Source organism: Drosophila teissieri, chromosome 2L (genome assembly GCF_016746235.2).
Source record: "Drosophila teissieri strain GT53w chromosome 2L, Prin_Dtei_1.1, whole genome shotgun sequence".
In the NCBI taxonomy this organism is placed as follows: Eukaryota; Metazoa; Arthropoda; class Insecta; order Diptera; family Drosophilidae; genus Drosophila; species Drosophila teissieri.
The window spans coordinates 10,598,970-10,611,874 of NC_053029.1; the positions used below are offsets into that span (position 1 = coordinate 10,598,970).

The window sequence follows — 12,905 nt, forward strand, 5'->3', positions numbered from 1 at the left end:
CCCATTTGGAACTCATTTGCTTTGTGTCTTTACCTAATTTCGTTTATCGTACCTAGCGTTGAACCATCCACAACAATCATCTACAGTAATACCCAACAAACAATAACAATAACCGACGATAACCAAAGTCGTTACCGTGTGCCATGCATATTATAATTTCCATTCATAATTCACTAATGCGCGATGCAGTCATTTCAATGCTAAGTAGCTGCGCCCAAAATCCACCGATCACCACACCCACCCACACAGCGTGTGTGCTCGCATATCGTAACTTGTAACCCGCGTATCGTAATCGCTGGCATTTTGTAAACGCGAACATTTTTATGCATAGCGCCTATGCACTTGGCTTTGGCCCCCCATCAGCAATGTAAGCAGCAAAAGCAGCAGCCTTAGTAGCATTGCATTCCGGATGCTCATTGCAGGCACCATATACCCTGCCTCATGCAGAGAGTTGCAAAGTTCCGTCATCCGTTCGAAGTACAATTGTATACTAGTCTGTTTGAAAATTGGGCTTACACGGCAAGTCAGCAAAGCATACATGTCCCATGACATCAAATGCTTAACATTTGACTGATGCACCGTGTAAACTCAGCTATATGTTGGTTGTATTCGATGAAGCAGTAGTTTTCTTTAACTTACTGTGAATATTCTGCACAGAATAACAAAAACAAAAATAACCGCTGTATCGTTTACAACCAAAACTTTAAAACCTCATGTAAGCTTAAAATACAGCTCCATCTGCAAGGGTGTTTCGTCTTCGGCTTGCCGTTGAGTATCCCGCTTCCTAGTCGGTTCTTAATTACATTCTTTTCATTTGATTTATGCAAAGATCACAAAGCAAACAAACAAAATTCTGAGGTGCTGACTCGCCTCAATTACTGCGACCTCATTTAAATTCGACTCACAATTAGACACAACATGGCTGGCCTCGCAGGCCGCTTAAACCGAATTTTCCGAGTTGGGCTTCTGGTCTTAAAGAAAGTAAAAGAAAATCCTTAAAAAAAAATGAACGCAGTGTTACCCACAACCAGCAAATTGTGTTTGTGTTTCCAATCTTCCCCGATCCGTATGTGTTTGTTACGTAACTCCCCGAATACCCACACTTCTACTAAACATTGTGAACAGCCTTCTTTCCAAACAATCTATCTGTCTTCTGTATCCCCCAAAAGTCTTCTACTTTTCCAACAGCCTAAGTTTTAATCAAAGTTTTATTTCCATAACTACTGATCTGATTCGAAGGACTTGGCCCTGAGATCCAAAACCTTATGTTTGAAATACCGCTATATATACTTATAAATGTGTACTCTTCTCCCAAAAACTTGTCATATAAATTTATAAAATATCTTGAACAATCAACTAAAGCCATCGTTGAGTGGTCGACGTCCTAGCTGGATTGAGCAGAGGGTCAAAATTCAGACACGCAAATTTAGCATCAAAGTTAGTTTCATAAACAATTTTTATTGATCTCTCTTATCTATCTTTCTCTCTATATCTATCTAACTTCGCTCTTCTATATATTGCATACAATCTTTACTTTTATTTTTTGCAACAAACTTATAGTAAACGAAAGTGTTTTTTTTTTCCTTTCAATAACAATGAAAATATCAGACAATTGCACGCGAGTCGTACACAAAAGCTCCTTGGCAGTGGCCTCTTACAAAAAATGGGGGACCAGAATTTGTAATTAGTTAGGAATTTAGGAATTTAGAAAACAATCTAAAGATTATTGTCACACTTGCAGAGATGAATTTTTTTTATATCTCAAATGCTACTATTTATATTGTTTCACCGATAAGTCCGTCCACTCTATGTATAGATATTGTATATGAAATCACCTCTTGTGGAGTGATGATTAATTATAAATGCCCAGAATGCCAGGTTCAAAAACCGCAGCGTCGTCAATGAGTAACCCACATTAATCAGTTCATAAAACAGAAGAAAATACACTGGGAATATTTGGGAATAGCTGGGAAACTTGAGTTACTGGCCAGGAGCGTGAGGTGTAGACCGCACTTAAATTCCCACTTAGTTGTTGCATTTGCAAAGCTTCTGAGTATCGTCACCTAAACTAAACACAAAAAATAAAAACACACCTTGTTGCTTCAGTGATAAAGACACGAGTATATTTCGAGTAGCATTAACCTTAGTGATATGAAAACTAGACCTCTAGACACCTCTTTTAACCAGTTTTACTTTCTACTTTTGTTCACGATTGATCGACCTCGTAGACCGTGCCTGTGTGTTGTTGCACTTGCAAGTCTCACTTGAGCATGTCCACTGTACCAATGCACCACTGTAGTACCACTGCACTTGCGATGCTGGTAGAACTCTGCACGTTTTAAGTCTAACCATCTCTCTGAGCACAAGTATCAGTATCGTATCGTATCGTATCGTAATTGTAGACCTGCTAGAAAGTAAGTGCACCCCTTGAACTACCACACTCGTACTATGTACTACCACACTAAGTATAAGTAGCCCGATCGAACCGACACCGAACCCACGTAGATACCGCCAAGCAAGCTCTTAACGCCTGTCTGCGAGCCTCCACCAGAGAAATGAGAACCCAAACAAACCAAACCTAATCAAACTTACTTAAACTAAGTCAAACAACCATCGTTCGTATCTAATTGCAAGCCCGAAAGCTGAGCAAAATTTGTACTATGACAAAAGCTGTGTTACCCCGTAACCGACTCATGACCATCTGTAAACATAACTCAGAACGCATTTCACCTCAGAACCCGACGTCGAAATCAATCCAACACCTCCGAGTCTCACTCGAATCACTCACTACTGCAATTACACTGCCACCCACATTTTTTACTATATATTTTATACAACAAATTCCGTATTACTCGTACATATTCAATATTATAAATATACATATATCTATATAAATATATACCCATATACTACGACTAATACTAACTAACTAACAAACTAACTAACAGTCGAGTTCGGTCCAAGTCGCTAATCGCCAATCTATCCCTCTGCCTTTTGCCTTGACCAAAAGGCGCCCGAAATCGAGGATGAGCCGGAACCACTGAGCATGGCCTGGCCGGACACGGCGCGGAAGCGGCTCACCTACGTCCTGGTGGCCCCGCTCCTGGTGCCCATGTGGCTAACACTGCCCGACACGCGGACGCCGCGCGGCAAGCGCTTCTTTCCGGTCACCTTCATTGGCTCCATCGTGTGGATAGCGGCCTTCTCCTACCTGATGGTCTGGTGGGCCAACGTGGCCGGCGACACGGCGCGCATTCCGCCCGAGGTACAATCACTAACCATCTAACTAACCATCATATAATACAATTGGTGCCTATGCTAGAGTAGCCTTGCCTTTAAAATACCTAAAAATTGCAGCTATAAATTGAAAGAACTTCGTTTGTAACCATTTGGTAAAGGAAAACTATTTAATTCTTTGTCTAAAGCCAATCGCTAGAATGCAGTCTAATTTTGTTCCCAGAAATATACATTTTCCTTGAGTTTATTTTTAGAAGTATAACTAGGAGAACATTACGAATGATTCGTGTGATTCATTCTAGTTCACAAAGAGCCTAATGCGTATGAATTGTGTACCTTCTGCTGATTAACTACGTTCTACCCCGTTTCCCGTTCTTGCCTCCCCAATAGGTCATGGGTCTGACCTTCCTGGCGGCGGGCACCTCCATTCCGGACTTGATTACCTCGGTGATTGTGGCACGCAAGGGATTCGGCGACATGGCCGTGTCCAGTTCGGTGGGCAGCAACATATTCGACGTGACCGTGGGGTGAGTAGTCGGCATCCGGCCATTCGCAACGACAACTAAACCCAGAAACTAACCGGATATGTTGGATACCCTTTCCCACATTCCCCCCACCATCCCCGCCAGCCTGCCGATACCGTGGCTGCTGTACGGCATCATCTATGGGGCGCCCGTCGAGGTGAACTCGGTGGGCATGGTCTGCTCCATAACCATCCTGTTTATGATGCTGGTGTTCGTGGTGATGTCGATCGCCTGCTTCCGCTGGCGCATGAACAAGGGGTTGGGCTTCACCATGTTTCTGTTGTATTTTGCCTTTGTCGCCGTGTCGCTGATGTTCGAATACGATGTGATCACGTGCCCCTTTTAAATGGGGGGGCAGGGGCAAAGACAAAAGCGGGCAACAGTTACCGAGTTACCCGGCTGTCGTGCCATCGAGCTACCGAGCCAGCAAGGATACCTGCCAAGGATATCTGGATGCCGCCGAGGACGAGACGAGGACGAGTCGAGACGAGGACCTCGCCCCGTCAGCCTCACACCCAATTAGCTAAATTATATACAAGCAAATTAATGGATGATAAACAAATTAATTAACAGTGGACTAAAGCTAAATAATCGAATTGTTAAACAGACGGACAGACAGACATACAGACACACTCACTCACAGATACACACACACACACACAACAGAACACAGAACATACTGAATTAACGAAATCGAAAACTTAACGTTAACAAAATGCGAGTTAGTTAGTGCCAGCGTTTCTTTTTCGAAAGACATTTACTTTAAAGTGTTTAGCGCAGCTTTTTAACGCAAGCCGCCCCCTATCCTATCCTTAACTCTATGAATCTTTGCTCCCAACTATCGTATCTATCTGCGAAACTATCTAATACCAAAAACTAATACCAAAACTAGCGAGAAGGAAACACGACAATGGCTTCCCAACCACTTACTAACTATCTACCTAACGTTTGGGTTTTAACTACAAGCATAAGAAACCATACCAAGATACCATACCAGATGTATGTATCAACCAATATATACAAGTACTCGTATATGAATATCTCGGCACAAGGCACCTATATCCGATACGATACGATACGATACGATGAAGAAAAGCAGCCTCCAAAATTTGTGTTGAGCTCTTTCGTTTCGTTTCGATCGATCGAGCAGAAGCCTTTCATTTGCGTGCTCTACTAAGATTTCTCCTAAAAGCTTTATCCAGAGCCTATCTAAACTCTATCTAGTTTACGACTTATACATAATACTTATATATGTATCCACTCACACGCACACTTACATGGCATACTATATATTGACCTGTATTGATTAAGTGATAATTTGCGTACTTATTGAACAAGCAAGCGAACAAATCGAACAAATCGAACCAATCGAAAACTCTCAAAGTAAGCTACAGTTGTACTCGAATTCAACGCTCAATCGAAGCGAATGTCTTTGAATGGCTTTGAACAATTTGCTTAGGTGCATTTGCCATACATCCAGACCAGATCATTATGATATGATTATCGATTACACTGATTCCAGTCCGATGCTAATTCTAATTCTAATTCAAATTATTATTCTAATTCTAGTTATGATTATGATTCTAGTTCTGATCCCGTTTCTAGTCCTAATTCTAATTCTGATTCATGTTGGCGTGTAGGAGGAGCAGATTTTAAATTAATCTTTAAATTGAAGCCATATATTTATTATAGACTACTTCAAATCCAAAAACCAAAAGCCTAAGATACAAAAAAAAAACGAAAAAAAAAGTAACTAATTTCATATACTTTTTGCTTAATGAAGTCCCCCAAGTACATATATATGAGCATATTAACGTATTTATATATAAACGACATATAAGACGATATTTAACGAAACAAAACAAAATCAACTTGCTCTCTTTATTTAGAAGGTACGTAACATTTTTCTAAACTAAAACTAAAACTAAAACTAAAACCAAAACCCTAAACTCGTAAAACCAAGTGGCCGCAAAACCGTTGAAATGCAAATGGAAAAGAAACCCAAATAATTTAACATAAAACGCATACATATATACACCTTAATATAAACATACTTATATATAAATATATATATTTTATATATACCAGAAGATAACTTACTATATATATATGCAACTATACTTAAGTAGGCAATGTATCTAACGGATATCCAGACGTTTGCATATGGCTCGCAGTCAAGTTAAGGAAGCGACAAGACAAGATACAAGATACAAATACAGATACAGATACAGAAACAGATACAAAATACAGATACAAGATACAGATACAAACACACACACACAAACACTCAGAACAGAAAGCAATAATTTTTATTACCAGTGAACTTAAAGGATTCCGCAGTGGAATGGCACTATATGCATACTCCTATATGTACGACATGCGAATCTCACTGCGAATTGCGAACATCAAGACCCACAAGCAGTTGTAACGCATCGGAAATAATTATATATGCATTCACATTCGCTGAATTATGTGCTGTATCTACTGAACAATGCGATGTGCCGATGCAAATGCAGAATTAACGTAACTAAGTGGCTGCTCTTACACCCCATGGGTGCAGTGCATTCGATTGCACGCAGATATAAATATAAATAAATGATAATATGAAATATGCATGTAGGATATGGACAGGTCGAAGGTCGGAGGTCGGAGGTCACAGCAGAACAGCACAACATGAGAACAGGAGAACATGAGAACATGAGAACCGGAAGAGCGCAGGAGCAACGCGATTGTCAGGGAACGAGATGGAGGAGACATTGTATAAAACTCGAACGAGACTTACATCACACCCTTCTCCACATAGAAGACACAACATCCCTTCATCTGCGACAGAGTATACCAGTACCAATCCAGCGGAAAGTTGGCTGAGAACTTCCCAGGGGTCATCTAAGACCTTGAATATTTTTCATTTGTACACTATAGCGTATTGTTTTGAAAATGTATTTGTAGCTTCTACCTTATTTTGACTCTCAATCCTTTGTAAAACTACGTTACTACTTTCTAAGAAAATTTACCAAGTTTCGTTGAATACATATAATTTAGAAACTATATATTGAAATGCCCCATTCAGCCTCCTTCTTCTCCCGCCACTTTTGTCTCAGCCACTCCAAGCATTTCTCACTGTAGCTCTTAATTCCAAAAGTGTCGACTTTAGTCCTTCTATATTGGATATACATACATATGCGTGTCAGCATCGTATACATATATCCCAACTAGCAAGCTCACTTCTCACGAGAAGATTGCCTTGGTCGCCAGGCTTTAACAGAGACAACTTCCAAGAACAAACAACAAATTAACTTAAACTTTTATACATGCTGTATGTTAAACTAAAGACAACAAAGGGTAGCAGCAACTAAATCGAATAGAAAACCTTTAAAAAAAATATCTTCCAAATTAACTTTAAAACCAAGTCATATTTATTATATAAAAGTAAAATACTTGAGATCGAAACACTCTCACACTTAACTACATCTTATTAGAACCTAACGAGAAAATGGAAAAGCACACCCAGCAATTACTTGTACTGAAAATTTCCCTCACACACACACCCTCTCACATCTAAGCTACACACACACATGCATTTAAACATATCGCGCCGATTTTCTATCTACAAAAGCCAATATTCCGAGAGGAACACCGAACAGAATTGAGAAACTTAAGGAACTAGACACACAAGATTATTTCAAGCAACTTCTCCCACTTCCGAATGGAAGTTTAGAAAATGTATAATGCCCAATAAACCTACCAATAAACATAACTCCCGATTCCCATTCATCCCATATCCAGATCATCATCCAAAAGCGCACACACCACACAAAATTGTCGAATGGCGTTGAAGTCTCGCTTTAAAGCAACGTAAATAAGAGGAAATATATACAAGAAACATATATATATAAAGATATGTATATGAAATTGTTATGGTTATAGATTTTTAACAAGTTGAATAATTGCGTAAAAGTAAAAAGTAAAAGTGAAACAAAACAAAAACACAAAAAAATTGTTGAAACATTAGCAAAAGCGTTCATAAAACATAAACGAAGCGTAAGGAAGGTAATAATAATAATGATAAAACGAAACAGAGCAAACCAAATCGAATCGAAAGATATAGTAATGCTATATATACTTTATGAAATATTTAACTATGAAAATAAAAATCATTGTTTGAAATTAAAGTGAAAAAAGTAAACCTAAAAAAACAAACAAAAAAAAAACAAATTTTGTGTTTGCTAATTTTGTGTCCACAAACAAATTTTGAGTTTTGCAGAAAAATCAACCGTAAGTATACCCAATTGATTGTTATGTTTTTGAACGTAATTGGCATGATTAGATATTCAATGTTCGATGTTTTCAAATAAAATTAGCAAACACAAGCACAGACCATTCGGATGCATTTCTAGATATCTGATCTGGCCCAATACTAATCACGCCGTCGAGTCAATCACCAAATACAATCGTCTTGATCAGAAATAGCGATATACCACATAGCATATACCACATAACGTCTACGGGAATAAACGAACGAACGAACACATAATCATTGATTTCAGCTTTAAATAATCTACGAACTAGACCTAAACCGTATATGGGACACACGGATATTTATGAACTTTTATAAACCAGTATATGTACCATATACCATATACCTTATAGCATATACCACATACCATATAGCAAATAGAATATAGCGTGTTTGTGCGATCACAAACACGATCGCCCCAAGTGGATTACTTTTTTAATACTTAATACGATTACGATTACGAATACGAATACAAATAGAACACGTGAAGTGCAATGTATGCAATACTTATATTCAATTATACAATATTTAGAGACCGTTTCAAGTTGCGTCCGTTGTTTAGGCAGGCAGAGAATCACAGAAAACAATAACTTTTCAGCGGCTTCGATTTGATTTCGATTTGAATTTTTCGTTCGATGTGCGGAAACCAAACGATTACCAATAAATGATTAAATGATTAAACGTATATGCAAGCATGAAGCAAATATGAATGAATATATGAATCCAGTAAAAAGTAATAGTTAACATATTGGTAGACTAATTTAAAGATTTTATAGCGTTTTCAAATTTATAAGTATATAAACCGGATGCGTTTATTATTTGTAATGCCAGCGATCAGCCGACCGACATCGGATGTCACCAGATATAGTGCGTGAACATATAGCCGTCGTGTGTAATAACAATTATCATTACCCACCAAAATACGTATATTTTCCGTTGTTGCGTTTCGATCGTTGTAATTTTGAATTTTACCTTACAAATGTGTATTTCTTCGGAACAAAAAACACAAGCGGACCGATCGATCGACACTGGCATGTAATTAGTGCAGACGGGTGTGTAATTTTAATAGCGAGCAATGAGAGTATTATAATAACAGACATTAATTTTAACAACTGATACGCTTTTAGCACATAAGATTGTACAAATGATTTATATGAATAATACAATAAACCATGAAAGGAAAACATAAAATGAGAGCTAAAGTCAGTTCAGATATTCAGTTGATCCAGTCTAAAAATATAATTGCAACCCACTACTTACTCACCAAAGAAGTAGATACCCCAGCTCCCAAAGATTCCAATACCATGCTGAACTCACTTTATCTCTGTGACGAACCAGAGAGCTCGAACGATAAATACTTATGTATGTATGTATGGTGTAATACATCGAGTTATTTACTTTATACAAGTACGTCTAGTTAACGACATTTAGATTTTATACAAAACACACCCAGAAACACGCAGTCATTCGATTCCCGACTCCAACAACCGAACCAAATTCACCAGTATACCACAATACCCATCAGTTAATGGGTATCATCAAAATCGAGCATGGAGTGAAGGCAAATCAAATATATAGTCAATTTCTAACGATACATGCAAACATATATGGCTGGCACTCAAGATATATATAAACCAAACGTATATGAAGTTATATAAAGCATTTTAAGGATCGTCAACTGGAGAAAGGCGCAGAGTAGAGCGGGGTGAGAGCCCCAAAAAAAACCTTATGTAAATCAAAACGAAGCTATAGCGAATAAACCGAAATGTTAACTAGTTATTTAGGTGAAATATACAACAAACCACACTCAGATGCAGCATGCAAGATGCAGATGCAGATGCAGATGCAAATGCAAAGGCAGATACAGATACATTTACATCGAACCGTTAACAAGGCTTTGAAAGCTCAAAAGAATTACTCAAGCAGACACTCAAGAACACGACACAAGGACACGAATGTTCAAAAACGCAGAGTTGTAGAAGAGCCGCAGCAAACGAGAAAGGGCCGTTTAATAAACTTTTGTTATCAAGCAGGACAGCATAGCGCAAGGAAATGCGACTGCAGTAAGCAAGTGGCGAAAACAAAAACGAAGTTAATGTTCAAACTAACTAATATATAACGAATATTATATAATACAACAAACTTAGACTGTATGTTATTTTCTCAATACAATACCTATAAAAAACAATAAAAACAGATTCAATAAAATGAGTTATCCAATGGCAGCCAGCGAGTGATTTTCTTTCACGCCTTTTAAGTGCATTATGATATAAAGTTTTGTTGAAATGTTTCAATTTGAATTTAAATCCCAATAGCTGTTACTTATCGATATATCGAAAGTGTAATTGCTTACTTCAGCGATTAATATATCGATTTCCTACATGTACTGTTTTCCTTTAGCAAAGTTATCTACCTTTTGCAGCTAAGTTCTACACCTCCGTTCAAATTTGGGATTATTTTCAATACCACCTGGTGTTTTGAATTCAAATCGGCCACACTTCCTTTCCACGCTGAACCAACAACACAAAAAACGTGTGTTTTGGTCAACGGCGTGTTTTCCTTTAAATAAATCTGTTTAGAGCAGATTTAACTTGACAAAAAGTGCATTTTCATAAACCGACAGAATGAGACGACCCAAGAAGGTAGGTTTTCATTAGTTTAGGCGTACTTTTTGCCGCCTTTAAGGTTATGTGTTTTGAGACTCCCATGAAAGCATATGGAAATTAATGTTTTTAATCATTTATTAGTACGAATCCGGTGAGGCTACGCAGTACATCAGCCGCCGAGCTGCGCTCAGGAAACTCCAGCTATCGCTGAACGATTTCCGGAGGCTGTGCATCCTGAAGGGCGTCTATCCCCGGGAACCGAAACATAGGCGTAGAGCTCAAAAGGGATCTTCCGAGATCAAGGTCCTTTATCACACCAAGGACATCCGCTTCCTGCTGCACGAGTCGATAGTGTGGACGCTGCGTGACTACAAGGTATGTTAAATACAGATATAATACACAGATTCGTTGCTCATTCCAAATGTTTCACAGATCTTTGCCAAGAAGAGCAATCGCGATCGCGCCATCAAGGATTTCCGCAACCTGAAGCGTCGATTGGCCCTGTTTCCCGAAATCAAACTCGATCACATTGTCAAGGAGCGCTATCCCACCTTCATCGATGCCCTAAAGGATCTGGATGATTGCCTGACTCTGCTCTTTCTGTTCAGCACCTTTCCCTCGCTGCACTTGATTCCCAGGGAGCAGTCGAACCTTTGCCGCCGGCTGACTATCGAGTTCCTGCACTACGTGATCGCGTCCAAGTCGCTGCGCAAAGTGTTCATCTCCATCAAGGGCTACTACTTCCAGGCGGAGATCAAGGGCCAGAAGGTCACTTGGATTGTGCCGCACTACTATCCGTTCAAGCCACAGTCCCGCCAGGAGGTGGACTTCAAGGTGATGTCCATCTTTGTGGAGTTCTACACGATTATGTTGGGCTTCACCAACTTCCGGCTATTCCATGGCCTGAATCTGGCCTATCCACCACAATTCCCAAGCAGCGTGCTTCAGGATAGCGAGGAATCCCTGAAGGACGAGGCCAGCTTCGTATCTGACCGCATTGCAGCGTTGAACTTTGAGCTGCTGCGCACTGACAAGGTGCAGGAGGACGAGGAGGAGCTGGACATCGACATGGAGCTCTTGGAGCAGGACGGCGACTCGAAGCGTATCATCAAGATGAAGCAGGAGGCCCAGGAAGTGAGCCGTCTACGCACCCTATTCAAGGGCTTAAAGTTCTTCATCAACCGCGAAGTACCGCGCGAGCCCTTGGTCATCCTCATCCGCTCCTTTGGCGGCAAGGTGTCCTGGGACTCATCAATCTTCGCTGGCTCAACGTATGACGAAGCTGATGAGACCATCACCCACCAGATCGTCGACAGGCCCAGCATTTCCACGCAATACATCTCGCGTGACTATATCCAGCCACAGTGGGTCTTCGACTGCGTCAATCAGCGCCAGCTGCTGCCCACCAACAAGTACTTCATTGGCGAGACATTGCCACCACACCTGTCGCCATTCGTGGACTCCAAGAGGGACTCGTACATACCGCCCGAGGAGAAGGCCCTGCTGGATCCCTCCCTGATCGAAACACATGGTAAGTTACGGAATCTTTGAATATAATTAAGAACAGCCATTTAACACTCCCTCTGTCTGCAGCCCAAAGCGATGACGACTCCGAAGAGGAAGCTGAGAAAGAGGAAGAGGAGGCTGTGGACCAGGAGCTGCTCGATGCGCAACTGCAGCTTGCCTACCAGCAGGAAACGGCCGAGTACAAGAAGTACGGCGGACCCGATGGCGTCAACGAAGACGAGGAAGATCCAGAGGATGATGACGAAGACGACGACGATGAAGAGGAGGAGGAAGAGGTCGACGAGAAGACCAAGCGCCTGCAGGAGGAGAAGCAGAAGATGTCCGTGCAGTCGGGCAAGGTGCACAAGGTCAACAAGCGGCAGTTGCACAAGGCCGAGGTCGACGAGCACCGCCTGCAAGCTCGTATGGTGAAGCCCCGTCACCGCAATCTCTTCCGGAAACTCATCCGCGAGAAGCAGACCAAGGAAAAGGAGGAGTGGCTGCTGCGCAAGAAGCGACGAACCCACGAGGCCAACGAGAAGGAGGCCCGCAAGACGGCCAAGCGGGAGGCGCGCAAGGAGGCGGCGGCTGCAGCTGCCAAGGCTTCCAAGCTGGGCAAGTGAGCGAACTATCTGCTCGGGGGGATCTGTGTCTTGATTTAGGTTAAAACAATAAACAATGAAAATGTAAATGAAACTAAATGAGTTTTATTTTTTATAAATTGCATGGACAAAC

General features: G+C 40.7%; 2 protein-coding genes across 7 annotated transcripts in view; both read left to right on the forward strand.

Moving 5' to 3' along the window:
- Positions 1 to 9,099, forward strand: part of LOC122626043 (sodium/potassium/calcium exchanger Nckx30C) — a 34,799-nt gene extending 25,700 nt beyond the window's left edge. For 3 of the 6 annotated variants that reach the window (XM_043806153.1, XM_043806160.1, XM_043806168.1), the window contains exons 6-9: positions 1,363 to 1,437; positions 3,011 to 3,265; positions 3,628 to 3,764; positions 3,867 to 9,099. In XM_043806153.1, the coding sequence (XP_043662088.1) occupies positions 1,363 to 1,437; positions 3,011 to 3,265; positions 3,628 to 3,764; positions 3,867 to 4,107 (708 nt within the window). In that variant the 3' untranslated portion in view covers positions 4,108 to 9,099. The remainder of the gene's footprint in view (positions 1 to 1,362; positions 1,438 to 3,010; positions 3,266 to 3,627; positions 3,765 to 3,866) is intronic. The other 3 variants (XM_043806176.1, XM_043806184.1, XM_043806194.1) reach the window with 1 other exon arrangement.
- A 1,441-nt stretch (positions 9,100 to 10,540) lies between these two features.
- On the forward strand, positions 10,541 to 12,866 carry LOC122619757 (pescadillo homolog). The gene is made up of 4 exons (XM_043796870.1): positions 10,541 to 10,700; positions 10,806 to 11,039; positions 11,097 to 12,195; positions 12,258 to 12,866. The coding sequence occupies exons 1-4, from the start codon at positions 10,683 to 10,685 to the stop codon at positions 12,791 to 12,793; spliced, it is 1,887 nt and encodes a 628-aa protein (XP_043652805.1). The 5' UTR covers positions 10,541 to 10,682; the 3' UTR covers positions 12,794 to 12,866.
- The last annotated feature ends 39 nt before the right edge of the window (positions 12,867 to 12,905 follow it).

Bases quoted from the DNA above. Each gene is read 5' to 3' on its own strand.
- LOC122619757 (XM_043796870.1), top strand. The intron at 11,040-11,096 runs GTATGTTAAATA...AATGTTTCACAG, and splicing joins GGACGCTGCGTGACTACAAG to ATCTTTGCCAAGAAGAGCAA. The intron at 12,196-12,257 runs GTAAGTTACGGA...CTCTGTCTGCAG, and splicing joins CTCCCTGATCGAAACACATG to CCCAAAGCGATGACGACTCC.